At 49.8% G+C, this 20606-nt stretch overlaps 1 protein-coding gene across 1 annotated transcript in view; it reads left to right on the forward strand.

The window, feature by feature from the left end:
- The window catches only part of LOC147116240 (exocyst complex component 3-like protein), a 28855-nt gene extending 13634 nt beyond the window's left edge, over nt 1-15221 (forward strand). The window contains exons 4-6 of the mRNA XM_085992027.1: nt 5496-5596; nt 13754-13861; nt 15014-15221. Coding sequence (XP_085848153.1) covers nt 5496-5596; nt 13754-13861; nt 15014-15221 — 417 coding nt within the window. The remainder of the gene's footprint in view (nt 1-5495; nt 5597-13753; nt 13862-15013) is intronic.
- The last annotated feature ends 5385 nt before the right edge of the window (nt 15222-20606 follow it).

Below are 20606 nucleotides of genomic sequence, written 5' to 3' on the forward strand. Positions count from 1 at the left end.
TGCCCACATATTATGGGGGCTGCAATGGATGGGCACATCGTGCTTCTCCATCACATTGAAAGGGCACAGAGAAGCAGAGATAGAGTGGCAATCGTGGCCAGACGGAGGAGGGCCAACAGGCATCGGTACAGGAGACCTTACCTTCCCAGGGCTTTTCGACAACAGTTCTCATACATCAATATGTCTGAGGAGCAGTGTTTGCGAAGGCTGCGATTCAGCAAGGAGGTGGTCACTGAGCTCTGCCACCTCCTCCAGCCAGATCTGCAACCTCAACTGAGGAGCAGGACATCTCTGTCGGTGGCAGTGAAGGTAACAGTGGCTCTCAACTTTTATGCCACCGGCTCCTTTCAATCTGCTACTGGGGACATTGCCAATATCTCCCAGTTCGCGGTGCATTGCTGCATCCGTCAAGTCACAAATGCCCTCTTTAAAAGGAGACGAGAGTACATCTCTTTCCCGATGACCCCCGACAAGCAGCAAGATCGTGCAGCGGGCTTTGCAAGAATAGCGGGCTTCCCCATGGTGCAGGGCACCATTGACTGCACCCATGTGGCTTTGCGGGCGCCGCAAGAGAATGCCGAGGATTTCCGCAACCGAAAGGGCTTCCATTCCTTGAACGTCCAGTTGGTCTGTGACCACAGACAGCTGATACTCGCTTTCAATGCCCAATTTCCAGGCAGCAGCCACGATGCCTTCATCCTGCGCCAGACTTCTGTGGCAGACCTTTTTGAGGCCCCGCTTCACCCAGGAAGTTGGCTTCTCGGGGACAAGGGCTATCCTCTGTGCACCTGGCTGATGACCCCGCTCCATTCACCCAGTACCCCTGCAGAAGAATGATACAACGAGAGCCATCAAGCTACCAGGAACATCATTGAGCACACAATCGGCGTGCTCAAGCAACGGTTCCGCTGTCTGGACCATTCTGGAGGAGCCCTGCAGTGCTCGCCTGAGCGAGTCTCCCACTTCGTTGTTGTCTGCTGCATGCTGCATCACCTGGCAATCCTCAGGACCCAGCCAATGCCAGCGGGCCTTGGAGCACCAGCAGAGGAGGAGGAGGAGGAGGAGGAGGAGCAGCACCAAGGCGGGAGGGAGGCACAAAGTGCAAGGGCTGTCCATCAAAGGCTTATCGCAAGTCGCTTCTAGGCCCCCTCTGAGGGAATGGCTTCTGCCATTCAAAGAACCTGAATGGAACCATGCCGCAACCCCTAAACCGGTCAAGGCAACAATGAGTGCAAAGAGCAAGCATGCACATTTTGAATTAACACACTTCTTTATTAACAAAACTGTGTATCCTTCCCGCATGACAAAGTAATAGAAAGAAAGACACAAAGAAACAGTCAATCACATAACTGGTTCTCACAACCTGGAGACAATGTCCAAAACAGTAACAAAGATATGACCACGATCCTCGGCCTTCAAAAAAACAATGAACCACATTTTGCCACACCTTCTACTTTTTGCCCTTCGAGGGTGATCTGCTTCCCTTGTGAAATTGCCCCCTTCCCACCCTGCAGCTCCTCCGCACTGGGACCCCAGTGGCTGCAGCAAGGCTGGGGGAAGGCTGCTGAGTGTCAGAAACTGAGACTGCAGATGCCCTTGAGGGATGGCCTGGACCAGCTCTGGGCCTGGAGGGCCAGGCTGCTGACTGCTCCAACTCTGCATGGGCGGCAGCAGTCTGTCCTACAGGTGGTGGCAACTGCAGTGGAGAAGTGACAGTGCTAGCAGCAGGAATGCTGTCATCCTGAGAGAGGACAGCAACTCCCCGCTCGACCGACACACTGGCACTCCCACGGGGCAGCACTTCAGCATGCGCAGCAATCTGCGGGAGCACAGATTGCTGGCCTGCTGCGGCGCGGTGAGAGCCCCGGGGAAATCTGCCCGATCCAGCGAGGGTGGCAGCAGTTAGTGCTCGCGTGGCCTCAATCTGCATCTGCATGAGACCACCCACTGACTGCATTGTAGCACTTAGCATTTGCGTGGCAGACGCCTGTGCTGCACCGAAGTCCTGGACACTCCTTGCCAGTGACTCAATGGATTTGGGCATGCTTGCCACTGCAGCCATGAGCTCAGTGTGCCTTTGCTCCGCCTGGGCGCTCATTTCAGCGAGGAGCCGCACCTCTTCTGCGCTCACTGTAGCAGGACTGGAGGCCATACTCTCCCTCCGGGGAGAAGGCCCCCGAGCTTCCCTACCCCCCTCGCGTTGCTGCAGCCCGCTGGGTCCTGAAGCTTCACCCTCATCAGACCATTCCGCCCCGCTCCCCTCCAGGGAAGGCGTGTCCCAAGTATGGCCATGGGCTGCCTCGGCAGAGGGTTGCGCTGATGGTCCGGCTTCCTCTTCCTCCTCGCCTTCAGATTCACTCCCAGTGGAAGCTTGAGGGCCCGCCTCCTCACCTGATGAATCAGCATCTGAAAGTAGGGAGGTACAAGAGTGGCTTTACCGTGAGGACAGGGTGGCAGCAAGGGAGGAATGAGTGCAGCGATGTACTGATTTGGATCGAAAGTGTCAAAGGGTGCTGTTGTGAGGAACAAATCAAAATCAAATCAAATCAACTTTTATTGTCATTGTTAGTGCACAAGTGCAGTACAACGAAATGTAGGCTTGCGGCTCCCGAGAGTGTACAATTTGGATTAGGACACTTAAACATTTCAACATACATTTGTACATATATATTAGCATAAATATGACCATAATAAAGTGCATCGGCAGATGTGCAGGCTTTAGTGTTTATTTGTGGAGTTCAGTAGGATGACAGCCCTGGGAAAGAAGCTGTTCCTAAATCTGGTCGTACGGGTGCGAATGCATCTGTAGCGTCTTCCAGATGGTAGGAGGGCGAACAGACTGTGGCTGGGGTGGGTAGGGTCTTTGATGATGGACCGTGCCCTCCGTAGGCAGCGTTTCTGATATATATGTTCTATGGTCGGTAGCCGGGTGCCGGTAATGCATTGGGCAGTTTTGACTGCCCGCTGCAGGGCTTTCCGGTCATGGGAGCTACAGCTGCCCTTACCATTGCTGGCCAGAATGGGGTCGGCGTCTCCAGTGGCGATGGGGCCAAGCATCCGGCTTGCCACATCCGGTGGACTCGCTGCTCCAGATCGGTCAGGGCTTGAAGGTGAGGCCGGCCTCCCCCGGTCCATTGCTGCTGTCTCCTATTATGTGCCAGCTTGCCCTGCAAGAAAAAAGACGGGGTCTGAGTAAATATGCAGCCATGATCTTAGCTGAAATGCCTCCCATGGTCGAATAGCCCTTACTGTGTGCAAAGTGCTGAATGTGCATGTGAGTTTCCTGAAAGGGCCAAAGGTGTTGGAGGAGTGCTGGGCATTGGGGCTTTCAAGACCCTTTGGCTATAAAGCTAGGTCGAGATGGAGGGATGAAGAGGTTTCTGAAAAAGGCACTCACCCTGACGACCCGAGTGAGGTCGTTGAACTTCTTCCTGCATTGCACAGGGGTCCTAGGCACCATGCTGCTGGAGGTCACTCTGTGAGCCACCTCCCTCCAAGCTTTTCGGTACTCGCTGGGCAGAGGCCTCCTGCCACTCTCCGGGTACAGGAGAGATCGCCTGCGCTCCACCGCGCCAACCAGAGCCTCCAAGGCCCCCTCGCTGAAATGTTGCGCTCGCTCCCTGACCCTCTCCATGGTCCTTGGCTGCAGGATTTGGCAACAGGTCTGTCCAGGCCGAAATTCAGGGCTCCGATGCGCAAGGAGCGGCTGCAAATCAAAATCGACCCTCCCCTTTAAGAGCTGACTGGCGCCAGCGTGTCTGTGTGCAATCGCTAACTGACAGCACCTGTGCTGCGCCCGCCCTCTGAGTTAGCGCCTCGCTCCTCCAGCTTAGCGCCTTAAGAGAGTCGTGCAGCGCCTGATTTAGCGCTGCAATCGGCTCCAGGGGCGAGACAGACCAATTTCGCAGTAGGTGGCGATAATTTGCGCTGTGCGCCCGGTCGAGAATTGCGCCCCAAATGGGGCGATGCCGAATTACTCCCACTATACCTCTATTTATGAAGCCCAGGGTCCCACAAGCCTTTTTAACTGCTTTCTCAACCTGCCCTGCCACCTTCAACGATTTGTGCACCCCCAGGTCTCTCTGTTCGTGCACCCCCTTTAGGATTGTACCCTTTAGTTTATTTGTCCTCTCTCCATTCTTTCTACCAAAATGTATCACTTCACACTTTTCTGCGTTAAATTTTATCTGCCACATGTCCGCCCATTCCACCAGTCTATCTATGTCCTCTTGAAGTCTATCACTCTCCTCCTCACTGTTCACTATACTTCCAAGTTTTGTGTCACCAGCAAATTTTGAAATTGTGCCCTGTACACCCATGTCCAAGTCATTAATAGATATCAAGAAAAGCAGTGGTCCTAGAACTGACCCCTGGGGAACACCTTCCTCCAGTCCAAAAAACAACCATTCACCACTACTCTCTGTTTCCTGTCACTTAGTCAATTTTGTATCTGTGCTGCCACTGTCCCTTTTATTCCATGGGCTTCAACTTTGCTGGCAGGCCTCTTATGTGGCACTTTGTCGAACGCCTTTTGGAAATCCATGTACATTACATCAACCTCATTACCCTCATCAACCCTCTCTGTTACCTCATCAAAAAACTCGATCAAGAGTTCCAGATATCTCTCCCTCAAAAAGCTGTTTGAGGCTGGGGGTGGGGGGGGGTGGTCAATTGAAAATGTTAAAACTGAGATTGATCAATTTTGTTAAGCAAAGGTATTGATGGTTACCTAGGAGGATAGTTGGGGTTAAGATGCAGATCAGCCATGATCTAATTGAATGGCGGAACAGGCTCAAGGGGCTGAATGGCCTCCTCCTGTTCCTATGCCTCTCACCACTATCCCAACTGATGGGGAATCAACAGCAACTCCTAAACCCGTGACCTCTGCCACCTTGAAGAACAAGGGCAGCAGGCGCATGGGAACACCACCACCTCCAAGTTCCCCTCCAAGTCACACGCCATCCTGACTTGGAAATATATCGCCATCGTCGTTCGGTCAAAATCCCGGAACTTCCTCCCGGACAGCACTGTGGGAATACCTTCACCACACGGACTGCTGCGGTTCAAGAAGGCAGCTCACCACCAACTTCTCAAGGGCAATTAGGAATGGGCAATAAATGATGACCTTGCCAGCGATGCCCACATACCAAGAATGAATTTAAAAAAGAGATGGTGACTGCCTGGTCTGTTTGTGTCATTACCTCAACCTGCGATGCACTTACACTCTGAGCTATTAGGTGGGTCCTATAGACTGAAGTGTAAAAGTATATACTGATCAGAATGAAAACAAACTCAATAGCCACAGTTCCAATAGTTTGTGCATAATTACAACACCCTTGTAAAAGGGGTAATGACTGGAGTTTTAAAGAGGATGAACAGATTGTCTCCACTCATTGGGACCAAAGGCATGGCTCCTAAAAGAGGTCAAGTTATATGTTGTGTTGTGTTTTGTGCACAGTTACCTTGACCTTCGAACTTTGCCCTTTTCCATCCAGATGCTGGAAGAGAATGTCCAGGTGGCGATGGTGATTGGCGACTGTCTCGGGGACCAAGTGGTGGCCATGGCCTTGCAGGAACTAGAGACCTTCCTGTACAGGTAACCCACAAATATAAGAAATGGAGTAACAGTCCACACCTTCTGCACGGCTGACAGCTGGTACGGTGATGGTAAAATGGTGCCATTTGTTTGCGAGACTCTGTTAAGTGTGTCACTATTTCCCATCCCAATAGATGGATCTGTTGCAATGAATAACTGTGTGTTATGAGCTGAACCTGACCGAGCAAGAAGTTGACGGGGTGTTTGAAAGGGATCCTGGGAGGCTCGTATAGCCAATCTCACCAAATCAGTTGAGGTGCTCAGATTGGTGGCCTGTTTTGTAAAGCCATTGGGGTGGAAATTCCATTGGGGTTCTCCTGATCTCCCGCATTGCTTCACCGGAAACCCTGGGAAAAACGGCTGTTATCGCCATTTTTCCAGGATTTCTGCCAATCTCCTGTCACTGTTGCAATGGGAAGTTGGGAGGATCCCCATGCACGTTCTACCCCAGTGACACTGATTTATTTAATTCGGACTTTCAGGAAGAATTTGGCAAAAGTTCCACACAAAAGGCTTCTAATGGAACTAAAAGCCACAGGAATATAGGGTAAAACATGGATTAAAAAGTAGGAGAGATCACATGGAGGTATATAAAATATTAAAGGTTTGGATACGGTGAACCCAGACTATTACATCAGAATAAGTCAGGACAGGGGGGAGCAGAGAAAACCAAATTAAATTAGGGAAATGTGAATTTCAACACATCTAAGGCACTGGAGAGGTGAGCTTCTGCAATCTGAATGCTCTTCTCCCGCTCAGCTATTTTAAGTTCTTATGACTTAATATGCTTCATCCAAACTGGATTTCCAATGGACGAAATCTCTTGCCAAGAGCCAAACTTTCAGTATTACATTCCACTAAAATATTCCTGATCCAAGGATACACTGCATCAATTACCTTTCTTAACACACATGGGGGGTGAATTCCCATGATATTCTCCCAATCACAGAATCATAGAATAGTACAGCACAGAAGGAGGCCATTCAGCCCATCAAGCCTGCGCCCTCTTTCGAAGAGCAATCCAGTTAGTCGTATGTTTACGCATTTTTACCAGGGTGTCCATGGATTCTCCCGCGGAAATTCAATCTCACGGTATCTTATCTGTGACTTTACCACTGCTGAAAATCACCACAAACAGCAATCAGCTTCTGTTAATTAGTACTTATTGGACAGATTCTGTGAATGATTAAAACCAGCAGATTGTCTGGCTTCTTCGGTATTCTAGACAATAGCAGGTCTGTCCTGTGTTAGATAATGTTCTGGGGAACCGGTTTCGCAGGCACTGCCTACATCGACAGGCTTTTCTCTCCGACTCCCAGTGAGTTTCCAATGTGTGAGTTCAGAATTGGATACAGTCCCACAGCGTATAGCGGCGAGTTGCCGTCAACGCAGTTTGCCCGCGAGCGGTAAACCATGAGAGGAACTTATTACTGAAATGTTAACTACTGAAAACTCCTTTTAATTAAAAATGCTCCTTTGTTTTCTTTTCAGAATATTAATGACATTTTCCCTGCACTGTAAGAATTCAGACCTTGTGAATCGTACAGTGTCGGCCGTGGCTCAGTGGTAGCGCTCTCGCCTCTGAGGCAGAGGGACGTGGGTTCAAATCCCTCTCCAAACACTTGAGCACAAAATCCAGCCTGACAGTGCAGTGCAGTGCTGAGGGAGTACTGCACTGTCAGAAGAGTCGTCTTTTGGGTGAGACATTAAACCGAGGCCCCGGCTGCTCTCTCAGGTGGACATAAAAGATCCCAGGGCACTATTTCGAAGAAGAGCAGGATAGGTATCCCTGGTGCCCTGGCCAATATTTATCCCTCAATCAACATCACAAAACAATCCAGATTTTCTAGTCATTATCACATTGCTGTTTGTGGGATCTTGCTGTGCACAAATTGGCTGCTGCGTTTTCCTATATTACAACAGTGACTACACTTCAAAAAGTACTTCATTGGCTGTAAAGTGCTTTGGGATGTCCTGGGGTTGTGAAAGGCGCTGTATAAATGCTTTCATTCTTAAGAGAATGGGCTGGATTTTCTCAATGGAGACGTGCTGGAGGTGGGACTTCTAGTTTTTGGGTTTTAGTCCCACCCCCAGCGACGTCTGACCAACCCCGCTATTTTCCTTTGATTGACCTTGGCGGGCTTACCGGCCAATTAAGGGAAAGCCGGTGACAGATGACATCAGCGTATGACGCTTCATCTGTTGAAAAAATTTTGACAGATGAATTGTCAGCGTTTGACAGCTTTGAGAAGCTGTCAAACACTGACAACCTCTGTTCTAAGGTGAGCCCTTACACACAAGCTCACCAAGACCTCTCTCCTCAGCAGAAATCAGATGGTTGCTGCATCTGAGAATGCAGCAGCCATTCTGTCATCTCTGCCGTTGAGATGAAGCACCTCAAAGGTTGAAGCCTGCAGAAAGAAGCAAAGGTAAGGAAACTTTTTCCAACACTTTACACTCACATCTCATACTTACCTGTCCACACTTACACCCATGACTCACCTCTGCAGCTGACATTTCGACCCCTCTCACCCCCACAGACCCACTGCTTGTAAAGTCCGCGCCTCAATAATACACGGACTTCGGGAGAACAGTTAACAGGTACTTTACTGAACAAGAGGCAGCTTGAATCTGAAACTACAGAAGCCTGCTAGGGCCTTTTATACAGGGGTGATCACTGCCGGTACTGCAGTCTAAGACCAGTTATTCCCTTAAAGGTACATACACAACAATTCCTCCCCTTTTAGATAAACAGTATATAACATTCATTTAACAACTAAATAATAACTAATTACAATTACAATTCCCTCAGTAATATATACATCAACTGAAATAGTCATTTATAAGTTCAGTCTTTGAGGAGGCTTCCTGATCCGGACTGGATAACACCTTTCTCGACTATCCTGTTCTGGCGGTGGAGTCAATTCTGGCTCATTGTCATTGGTTGGTTCGTCAGCTTCCAATACCCCTGCTTCTGAGGTAGACGCAATCTGTACTTCGGGCTCATTACCAGGTGCACATGCTTGTGGTATAGGTTTGGCTTGTTCCTGTGACTCTAGAATCTGGTCAGCATGGCGTCTCACGATGCTCTCTCCAACGTCCACTGTGTACATTAGTGGTCCCTGCTGTGTGCATATCGTGCCTGGCTGCCATTTTTCTGTTCGGTAGTCGCGGGCCAAGACTGGTTGCCCTATCTTGAAGCTCCTGGTTGGCTTCTCATTTATGTGCTGGAACTGCTTATCCTCCACATCTCGTCTTATGTTTGGTTTGAGCAAATCCAAGCGACATCTTAGTCTCCGGTTGAATAACAGTACGGCTGGAGTTTGGTTGGTTACTGCATGTGTTGCATTCCGGTAAGCAAACAGGAAGCTATCCACCTTGTGTTGCAGTGGTATGTCGTCATTATACATTGCCTTTATGGCCTTTTTAAAGGTCTGAACAAACCTCTCAGCCAATCCATTTGTGGCTGGATGATATGGGGCAGATGTGTAATGTTTCACCCCATTATTCTTCAGGAGCCTCCGGAAATCCTCAGACACAAACTGTGGGCCATTGTCGGAACAGATCTGTTCTGGCAACCCATTCCTGGCGAAGATGGTCCTTAGGACTGCAATAGTTTTCTCCGTGGTGGTGGAGGACATTTTAATGACCTCTGGCCATTTCGAATGGGCGTCCACAGCGATTAGAAACATTGAGTCCATAAATGGACCAGCGAAATCAATGTGTACCCATTGCCATGGAGATGAGGGCCACTCCCATGGATGTAGCGGGGCCTGTGGTGGAGCGTTTTGGACCTTCTGGCATCCTGTGAATCTCTTGGTCATATCCTCGATTTCTTTATCGATTCCCGGCCACCACACAAACGCCCTGGCTAGGCTCTTCATTTTTACCCCTCCCAGATGACCCTCGTGAAGCTCATTGAGTACTCTATCTCTCAACTTGCGTGGAATTACCACTCGGGATCCACACATCAAGGTTCCCCGGCACACTGACAGCTGTTCCCTCCTTGGCGAGAATGCTGGTAACAGTGAGTCGCCATATGCTGGCCATCCCTTCACCGTCAAATCATAGACCCGAGAGAGTGTCGGGTCATTTTGGGTTTCCTTCTCAATACTTGCGTTTGTAACAGGCAAACATTCGACTATGGTCGCATGGAATATCTCCACAGGGTCCACTGCAGGTGCTTCTTCCGCCGTAGGCAACGGTAGGCGCGACAGCCCATCAGCATTTCCATGTTATTTCGTACCTTTGTACTCTATGTCATACTGATGTGCCCCTAGAAAAAGTGACCATCTTTGCAGCCGTTGCGCCGTCATCACCGGAACGCCCTTCTTTGGGTTAAAAATTGAGACCAAGGGTTGATGATCAGTCAGTAGAGTGAATTTCTGCCCGTGCAGATAGTGATTGAACTTCTTCACCCCCCACACCAGGCTGAGGGCCTCCCTGTCAATCTGGGCGTAGTTATGCTTGGCTGAGGTTAGCGAGCGCGATGCAAAGGCAATTGGCCTCTCTGAACCGTCACAGAATTTGTGTGACAGCACCGCTCCAATGCCGTAAGGTGACACATCACATGCCAACCGAATCGGTAGTGTTGGGTTGTAGCGGGCCAATACTTCTTTCGAAGTGATTTGACATTTACATTCCTGAAAGGCACGCTTACACTCATCACTCCATTTCCATGTTACACCAGTTTGAAGGAGGGTGTTCAGTGGGTGCAGAATTGTAGATAAATTCGGCAAGAACTTATGGTAGTAGTTCACCAACCCGAGGAACAACCTCAGTTGCGACACATTTTCTGGTGCTGGAGCCTTGACTACAGCCTCAATCTTGTCCGGCGACTTATGCAACCCTTCCTCATCAATCATGTGGCCACAATACGAGATTTGTCTCCTGAAGAACTCGCATTTGGGACGGTTGGCTCATAGCCCATATTCCTGCAATCTCGTGAGCACCTGTTCCAGGTTGGCAAGGTGTTCATTGTCATTTTTGCCCGTAACCAGGATGTCGTCCAAATAACACTGGGTCCCCGGGATCCCTTGCAGGACTTGTTCCATTACCCTCTGCCACATAGCCGGGGTCGATGCTACCCCAAATACCAGTCAATTGTACTGGTAAAGGCCTTTGTGAGTGTTTATCGTGAGGTATTTCCTAGATGCTTCTTCCACCTCCATTTGTAGATACGCTTGAGCCAGGTCAATCTTTGTAAAACGTTTCCCTCCAGATAGTGAGGTGAAAATTTCTTCTATCCGCGGAAGCGGATACTGTACTGTGTGCAGGACTGGGTTCACAATCACCTTGAAGTCCCCACAGATGCAAACCTTCCTTGGCTCCCCAGGCGTGCTGCTCAATGCTTTCTTCATTACAGGAACGATGGGTGTGGCCCACTCGCTCCAGTCCACCTTAGACAGCACCCCCGAACGCTCCAGACTCTCCAGTTCAGCTTCCACAGCTGGGCGTATCGCGTATGGCCTTGAAAAATTTTGGGGTTGCGTTATCCTCAATCTTTATGGTTGCCTTTACTCCTTTTAGAGTCCCAAGTCCTTGTTGGAACACCTCTTCCACGTCAGATAGAATTTGTGACAGACGTCCAGGTGCGACGTCATCATCTTTTTTGTCAGTCACAGTTAGTGTCAGAATGGAATGCCAATCCATTTGTAGTCTTCGGATCCATTCACGTCCCAATAATGATGGTCCTCCATCTCGTAGTATATGCATGTATAGTTTCTGTGTTTCCTTTCCGTTATATTCAACTGGCACCCTTATTTTTCCTCTGGGGTAGACCTTTTGCCCCGTGTATGTCTTCAATACAATGGACGTGTCCTTTAAAGGTATGTGTGAGAATAGCCGCTCATAGTCTCGTCGATTCATGACAGTTAGGGCTGATCCTGTGTCCAATTCCATCTTCACTGGGGACCCTGCTATCGTGAGGGTGACCCAAATGGTTCAGTGATCTTCTTTTGCGATCACGTTGTGTAGCTTTAAACAACTTAGTCGCCTGCTCCCGGAGTCCTTATCCCTCTCCTGATCTTCTGAACTACTATCTGTCAGTTTCTTTACTTTCCTGTACTGTTCCTTAGTAGTTCTTGTCATGTTGGTCTTCTTTCCCGACCTGCAGACTCTTGCTATATGTCCCATCTTCCCGCATTGCCTGCATATTTTGTCTTTAAACCAGCAGTCCTTCTGCTCATGGACTGTTCTGCCGCAGCGATAGCACCTTTCGGCTCCATACGCCATTTCGTTAGCGCTGTATTCTTGTGGTTTCTGTTGTATTTCTGCAGCTCCCCGTGCTGCTGCTTCGTAGGATACTGCCACACTGAAAGCCTGTTCTAGCGTCAGGTCCTTTTTTGAAAGTAGTCGTTTCTGGGTTCCTTCACTCTGGAGCCCGCAGACAAACTTATCCCGTAAGGTGTCTGCCAGTCCTGCTCCGAACTGGCAGTGCTTCGATAACTTGCGTAGTTCCATAAGATAGTCAGCATTGCCCTCATCTTTGTGCTGGTTTCTTTTATGGAACTTAAATCTTTCTGCTATCAGCAGTGGTGTAGGGCTTAGGTGTTCCTGTAAGATATGAACAATCTCCTCAAAACTTTTCTCCATTGGTTTAGCTGGGGTAATTAAATTCCGCAATAGGCCGTACGTATTCGCACCCATCAGGTTTAATAATACCGACGCCCTCTTTCCATCGGCCACCTCATTTGCCTTGCAGTACACTTCGATTCTTTCTACATACGTGGTCCAGTCTTCTACCTCGTTGTCGATAGCTGTGATACTGCCACTTTTCGGCATCTTGGGCGATTTAAAATGGCGCCTCCCGCGCTTTTGCTTCTTCCCCAATGGAATAAAATGGCGCCTCCCGCGCTTTTGCTTCTTCCCCAATGGAATAAAATGGCGCCTCCCGCGCTTTTGCTTCTTCCCCAACGGGATAAAATGGCGCCTCCCGCAGTTTTGCTTCTTCCCCTTACTGCCACGCTGCTCCTCGCATTCTACGGGGTAATGGCGGCGACCCGCAGCTTCGGCGTGTCTCGCTTTCCTTCGCCCCCGGTTACTTTCTCTCCGCTGTCCTGTTCTCGAGCACCGACCGCGCCCTGTGCGCTCCACCCTCTCTCTCTTGTTTTCTTTTCCCGGCAACGCTGCGCGGCCCGATTTGTAGAGCCGCTCGATCGAGCTTGAGCCCGCCGCAGTCCGGAAGGGTCAGCGCGCTACCTGCTACCAGCACGATTCGCTGGAACCACAGTCTCTCCCGCAATTCTCCAAACACCGATGGATTCTTTGGGCTGTTGCCCTCGGTCGACGCCCGTTGCTCAGACTACGACCTTCCAGGACCTTCCTTTCAGGCGAGATCCCCGTGAGATGATGCCACACTGCAGGTGAGTTCGAACTTACTCGTCGCCACTGTAAAGTCCGCGCTTCAATCATACACGGATTTCAGGGGAACAGTTTTACGGGTACTATACTGAACAAGAGGCAGCTTGAAACTGAAACTACAGAAGCCTGCTAGGGCCTTTTATACAGGGGTGGTCACTGCCGGTACTGCAGTCTAAGACCAGTTATTCCCTTAAAGGTACATACACAACACTGCTCACCTCGCTGACCCTGGCGAGGTTCGCAGCCATCGGGAAGCCCGCAATTGCAGGCGTAAAATGGGGAAAGACCTCCAAACTGCCTGTTAACTACCTGTTAATAGGCAGTTAATTGGCTCTAATCCCCTTCCCACCTCGAGGAGACAGGTCCCTGCGCGACTCGGGGACCCGCCTCCCGGGAAGATGGCACGGAGGCAGGTTGGGAGCGGGATTGGTACCCGCTCCCAGTGTCTGCCATTTTCCCAGCAGTCCCGCCCCCATACCTGCCTCCCCAGGGCTGGAAAAATTCCCCCCATTGTTTATTAATATTTCCTCTTTCTCTCCAGTCTGTGCAGTGTACAGGTCTCTGGAGTGTGCTGGAGGTGTACAAAATCTGAAAACAGCTGCCTGAAATAGCCGGGCGTTTAATGTGTTGTACACGGTGCCCTTGTAATGGACACCCCTGGTAAATGGCAAATGGTTAGCGCAATTTGCCGGATGTAGGTGGCTGCCAGTGATAAGCGGGGATGGTGTAAGTGGTGGGGATTCTCACTGGTCATTGTCCACCTTTACCTTCATGTTCTGCTTTATCTTTCTTTAGGTTCCGAGAGGCTGTTATCAGTTATGGGAAGGCACGGCAGAAGGACTCCCAGCCCAAGTATTACCTGCTGTACCTGCTGGCTGCCATCAACAACTGCATCGCATTCAGGTACGCAGTCTCCACTTGACAGTTACTCATTAGTCAAATACCTAACAGTGAGACTCAACCTAATGTGTAAAAAAACTCAGGCAGCAGGAGGGTAAGGCCAGATTATATACCCCTCACCCTCCCCACCCAAGGCTCCATTGGTAAAGTCACCACCCAGTGTGGTACCGAGTCACACACCTAGACAGGCCTCACGCCTAGGCCTCAGGCTCCACTGAGTTCACTGATCTCAGCCAGGGTCAGTGGTGTAGGGCCCACCATTGAACTTCAGGGCTAGAGAAGGAAGGGGGGAATAATCCAGCAGTGTTCCTGCTCCTGGTCACTACCCAGCTGGAAAGTGAGTGTTGGGGGAGAACAGAATGCCCACCATGGTCAAATCGTCCGCCAGTATCCAACATTTTGCCTGATGAACGAAGAATGGCCAGTTGTGTAAGGGAGTGGGCAGGTGGAATTACCCGGAAAGATCCAGAACCATCGGGGAGAGATCCTTTTGTAAATTAAAACCTTAACTTTTAAAGGTGTCAGCCGTGGCTCAGTGGTAGCACTCTCTCGCCTCTGAGTCAGAAGGTCGTGTGTTCATATGTCACTCCAGAGAACAAAATCTGGGGGGGGACACTTCAATTCAGTAATGTCGGCGGAGGGATCTTGCTGTGCTCAAATTAGCTGCCGCATTTCCTACACTTCTAACTTACTTCATTGGCTGTAAAGTGCTTTGGGACGTCCTGAGGTTGTGAAAGGCGCTATATAAATGCAGGTCCTTTGTTCTTTAAACGTGTGTACTGTGGTTTTCACTCTCCTCCCAGTGTGGGACTAAACCTCACAGATCAGGAAGGTCAGCACCGATCTCAGCCAAAGGCCTGGGGATCGGGGCCACAATAGGTCCAAATGCCCCTAGGGCTTGGGAGTTGAAAAACAAACCGGGGTCATCCTACCCAGTGACCACTGCTGGAAGGCGCATTTGCAGGAATAAGAATATTAGGGAAAGCAGAGAATCTAGCCCACTATGATGCCCCTCTTGGTTGAATGACCAAATGACTCTGTTGAGGCTCACACATGAAAGACGGCCACTTGAGCAGAGCCCAGAGCCGGGAGCTGCAGCTGCTCTATTTGGGCAGGCGATGCAACGTTAAGTGACGCAACCCCTTTGTGTTTCAGGAAATCCGTCCAATGGCTGCAGCAGCAGTGTAGCCAGGGTGACTGCGGCACTAAATTACCTCACTCCATTGACACGGCAGTGGACCGAGCTATGAAGAAAGGCTGCAGGCTGCTAATAGACGAGATGCTTTCAGAACTACAGGTACTGTCCCGAGCCTGGAAGGGTTGGTGTGGGCTGGAGCCCAGGAGTGGAAAGGCCAGTGTCTAACTACTGGGTACAGAAGCGTAGTGGTTATGTTACTGGATTAGTAATCCAGAATCCGGGAAAAAAATAATCCAGAGAACTGTGAGTTCAAATGCCTAATCATGGCAATTTGAGAATTTGAATTCAGTTTAAAAATCTGGCATCAGTCAAAGTGACCATGAAGCGGTCGATTCTTGTAAAGCTGGTTCACTAATGTTCTTTAGGGAAGGAAGCCTGCCATCCTTACCCAGTCTGTGACTCCTGTCCCACACAGACATTGGTTGACTGGTAACTGCCTTCTGGAGTGGCCCAGCGAGCCACTCAGTTGTGAATTTAAATAAAGGAAACTACATAGAAACATAGAAGATAGGAGCAGGAGTAGGCCATTCGGCCCCTCGAGCCTGCTCCGCCATTCAATGAGATCAGGGCTGATCATCCAAACTCAGTACCCTGTCGGTGCCTTCTCCCCATAACCCTTGATCCCTTTAGCCTTAAGAAATATATCTAACTCCTTCTTGAATATATTTAATGAATTGGCCTCAACTGCCTTCTGTGGTAGAGAAGTCCACAGGTTCACCACTCTCCGGGTGAAGAAATTCCTCCTCATCTCTGTCCTAAATGGCTTACCCCTTATCTTTAGACTGTGACCCCTGGTTCTGGACTCCCCGCCGTCGGGAACATCCTTCCTGCATCTAGTCTGTCTAGTCCTGTTAGAATTTTATAAGTTTCAATGAGATCCCCTCTCATTCTTCTAAACTCCAGCGAGTATAAGCCCAATTGACCCAATCTCTCCTCATACGTCACTCCTGCCATCCCAGGTATCAGTCTGGTGAATCTTCACTGCACTCTCTCCATGGCAAGAACATCTTTCCTCAGGTAAGGCGACCAAAACTGCACACAATACTCAAGGTGTGATCTCACCAAGGCCCTGTACAACTGCAGCAAGACATCCTTGTTCCTGTACTCAAACCCTCTCGCTACGAAGGGCAACATACCATTTGCCTTCTTAACCGCCTGCTGCACCTGCATGCTTACCTTCAGCGACTGGTGCATAAGGACACCAGGTCTTGTTGCACTTCCCCTTCTCCCAATCTATTGCCGTTCAGATAATAATCTGCCTTCCTGTTTTTGACACCAAAGTGGATAACCTTGCATTTATCCACATTATACTGCATCTGCCATGCATCTGCCCAATCACCCAACCTGTCCAAATTATACTGGAGTTTCTCGGCATCCTCCTCACAGCACACACACCCACCCAGCTTTATGTCATCTGCAAATTTGGAGATATTACATCTAGTTCCCTTGTCTAGATCATTAATATATATTGTGAATTGCTGGGGTCCTAGGACCAATCCCTGCACTATCCCACGAGTCACTGCCTGCCACTCGGAAAAAGACCCGTTTATTCCAACTCTTTGCTTCCAAGTCAGTACCTTGCCCCCAATCCCATGTGCCTTAACTTTACACGCTAATCTCTTATGCGGGACCTTATCGAAAGCCTTCTAAAAGTCCAAATACACCACATCCACTGGTTCTCCCTTATCTATTCTACCAGTTACATCCTCAAAAAATTCCAGTAGATTGGTCAAGCACGATTTACCTTTTGTAAATCCATGTTGACTTTGTCCGATCCTGTCACTGTTTTCCAAGTGCTCTGCTATTACATCTTTTATAATGGACTCTAGCATTTTCCCCACTACCGATGTCAGGCTTACCGATCTATAATTCCCCGTTTTCTCTCTACCACCTTTTTTGAACAGTGGGGTAACATTAGCTACCCTCCAATCCATGGGAACTGTTCCAGAGTCTATAGAATTTTGGAAGATGACCAGCAATGCATCTACTATTTCTAGGGCCACTTCCTTAAGTACCCTAGGATGTAGATTATCAGGCCCTGGGGATTTATCGGCCTTCAATCCCGTCAATTTCCCTAACACCATTTCCCTACAAATACTGATTTCATTCAGTTCCTCTCTCTCATTAGACCCTATGTTCCCCGACACCTCTGGGAGGTTATTTGTGTCCTCCTTTGTGAAGACAGAACCAAAGTATGTATTTAATTGGTCATCCATTTCTTTGTTCCCAATTATAAATTCCCCTGATTCTGACTGCAAGGGACCTACACTTGACTTCACCAATCTTTTTCTCTTCACATATCTATAAAAGCTTTTGCAGTCAGTTTTTATGTTCCCTGCAAGCTTACTCTCGTACTCTATTTTCCCCCTCTTAATTAATCCCTTTGTCCTCCTTTGCTGAATCCTAAACTGCTCCCAATCCTCAGTTTGCTGCTTTTTCTGGCCAAATTATATGTCCTCTCCTTGGATCTTATGCTTTCCCTAATTTCCCTTGTTAGCCACGGTTGAGTCACCATTTTTGTTTTATTTTTATGCCAAACAGGGATGAACAAATTCTGTAGTTCATCCATACGATCTTTCAATGTTTGCCATTGCCTATCCACCGTCAACCCTTTGAGTAACATTCCCCAATCAATCCTACCCAACTCGCGCCTCATACCATCGTAGTTTCCTTATTTAAATTCAGGACCCTAGCCTCTGAGTCAATTACTTCACTCTCCATCTTAATGAAGAATTCTATCATATTATGATCGCTCCGCTCCAAGGGGCCTCGCACAACAAGATTGCTTATTAATCCTTTCTCATTACATAATACCCAGTCTAAGATGGCCTGGTCTCTAGTTGGTTCCTCCACATATTGGTCCAGGAAACCATCCCGTATACTCTCCAGGAATTCCTCCTCCACAGTATTGTTACTAATTTGGTTAGACCAATCTATATGTAGATTAAAGACACCCATGATAACTGCTGTGCCCTTATTGCAAGCATCTCTAATTTCCCGTTTAATGCCATCCCCAACCTCCGCATTACTGTTTGGGGGTCTGTATACCACTCCCACTAATGTTTTCTGCCCCTTGGTATTTCTCAGTTCTACCCATACAGATTACACATCATCAGAGCTAATATCCTTCCTTACAATTGTGTTAATCCCCTCTTTAACCAGCAATGCTACCCGACCTCCTTTTCCTTTTTGCCTGTCTTTCCTGAATATTGAATACCCCTGGATGTTGAGTTCCCAGCCTTGGTCACCCTGGAGCCATGTTTCCGTAATCGCAATCATATCATATCCGTTTACCTCTATTTGCACAGCTAATTCATCCACCTTATTACGAATGCTTCTCGCGTTAAGACACAAAGCCTTCAGGCTTGTTTTTTTAACACTCTTAGACCTTTTAGAATTATTATTCACTGCGGCCATGTTTGATTTAAACCCTTGGGGCTAGATTTTCAGTTGCTAGCGCCAGCAGTTAGTGCCTTAAGAGAAGTGATTTTCGGGCGCTATGCGTGTAGCGCCCGTGCGCAGCGCAGTTTGCGCCCCGCCCCAAATTAAGTTGCCCGTTAGCGCCGGCGCAAAGTTTAGCGCCCGGCCGGATGCGCGCGCAGAAAATGACGTCACATCCTCGTGCAACGCCCTTTGGCCGCCCCGATTCCAAACTTCAGTCGGACCGCCCCATTGTGCGGCTGGCGGCCGGAGCGTTTGGAAAAAGGAACGCAACACAACCAGCGCGGGCCCCGGGGGGCGCAAATTAAAGGGGACGTGCTCTCCAGTATAAAGGCCAGCCTTTTTTCAGAAAACACTCTTGTGCAACGCATTTCTGGAGACACAACAAGGAGGATAGCTAACTGGTTTCAAGCAGCAAGAGCTCAGGTATTTTTGGACTCAGGCCAGAGCGCTACAAGTGGCCTTTTGGAAATTTGAGTGTTTGCCAGGATTTGATGGGGGTTGCATGGGGTGCCAACGCGGAGCTGCAGCTCCATGTCCGTAGGGCTCGCAGACGCATTGTGAGAGGGGCAGCCCTGGCTAGAGGCAGAGGGGGCTACAGGCGTCGGCCACGTAGGCCTTACCCAGTCAGGCTATACCACCAGCAGTGCTCCTACCTAAACATGAGTGCCGCGCGATGTGTTAAAAGGCTCCGATTCCGAAAGGAGGTGATTGCAGAGATCTGCCACCTGCTTCGCCGAGATCTGCGGCCAAAGCTTAGGTGCAGGACGTCTCTGTCGGTGGAAGTGAAGGTGATGGTGGCATTGAACTTCTATGCCACCGGCTCCTTACAATACGCTGCTGGGGACATAGCAAACATCTCCCAGTACGGCGCGCATCGCTGCATCCGCCAGGTGACCGAAGCACTGTTCAGAAGGAGAAGCCAATTCATCTCCTTCCCCATGGCCCTGGAGAGCCAGCATCAGCGCGCATTGGGATTTTCCAGACTCAGGGAATTCCCCTTGGTGCAGGGCGCCATTGACTGTACGCATGTGGCTTTGCGGGCCCCTCTGGAGCATGGCGAGCAGTATCACAACAGGAAGGGCTACCATTCTCTGAATGTGCAGCTGGTGTGTGACCACAAGCAGCGCATCATGGCAGTCAATGCCAGCTTCCCAGGCAGCAGCCACGATGCCTTTATCCTGCGGCAGAGTACTGTGCATGACATGTTCCAGGCACAGCCTCCCCCAAGAGGATGGCTACTCGGGGACAAAGGCTATCCTTTGTGCACCTGGCTCATGACCCCGCTCCGCGCGCCCAGGACCGCTGCTGAAGAGGCCTACAACGAGAGCCATCAAACCACCCACAACATCATCGAGCAAACTATTGGGGTCCTCAAGCAGCGGTTCCGCTGCCTTGATCGCTCCGGAGGAGCTCTCCAGTATTCGCTGGACCGGGTCTCCCAATTTGTGGTGGTTTGCTGCATGCTACACAACCTGGCTATCTGCAGGACTCAGGCACTGCCACCTGACGTTGGACCAGCACCTCAGGAGGAGGAGCAGGAGGAGCATGAGGAGGAGGAGGAGGAGGAGCAGGAGTACGTTCCCAGGAGGGAGCGACCAGGGCCAAGGGCCGCACGACGCCACCTTATTACACGGTACTTCTAAGCCCCCTGTCAGGGAATGGCCAGGGGCCATGAGGGAAGATGAATGCAGCCGCTCCGCAAGCCCTCAGCCGGCGAAGCCAACAAACACTAAGAAGAACAACCATGGAGACTGCATGAATAAAGATAATTATTTATTACACAAAAATGAAAAGCCCTTCCCACATGAATCCCCAAAAACAATAAACGGGCCCCACAAAAAGCCCAACAAACGACTCACTCCCACAAACTGGGGAGGAGTCACTCCACATTTCTTCAAACCGGGCCTCAACGTCGGCCTAACGCAAAAAATAAGCCCTCCAACAACACAACCATGGGCAAAATAAAGATGGCCACCGCCATATAAAAGGAAAGCTGGCCACACCCTCTACTGAGTGGCCCGCGAGGGCGAGACCTTGCCCAGCCTTTTGCCTCCCCTGCCCGGCCTGCTGCTCCTTCGCAAGCTCTGCCCAGTGGCTGCTGCGAGG

Source organism: Somniosus microcephalus, chromosome 6, assembly GCF_052327205.1.
Source record: "Somniosus microcephalus isolate GS21.2 chromosome 6, FLI_Smic_1.0, whole genome shotgun sequence".
Taxonomy (NCBI): domain Eukaryota; kingdom Metazoa; phylum Chordata; class Chondrichthyes; order Squaliformes; family Somniosidae; genus Somniosus; species Somniosus microcephalus.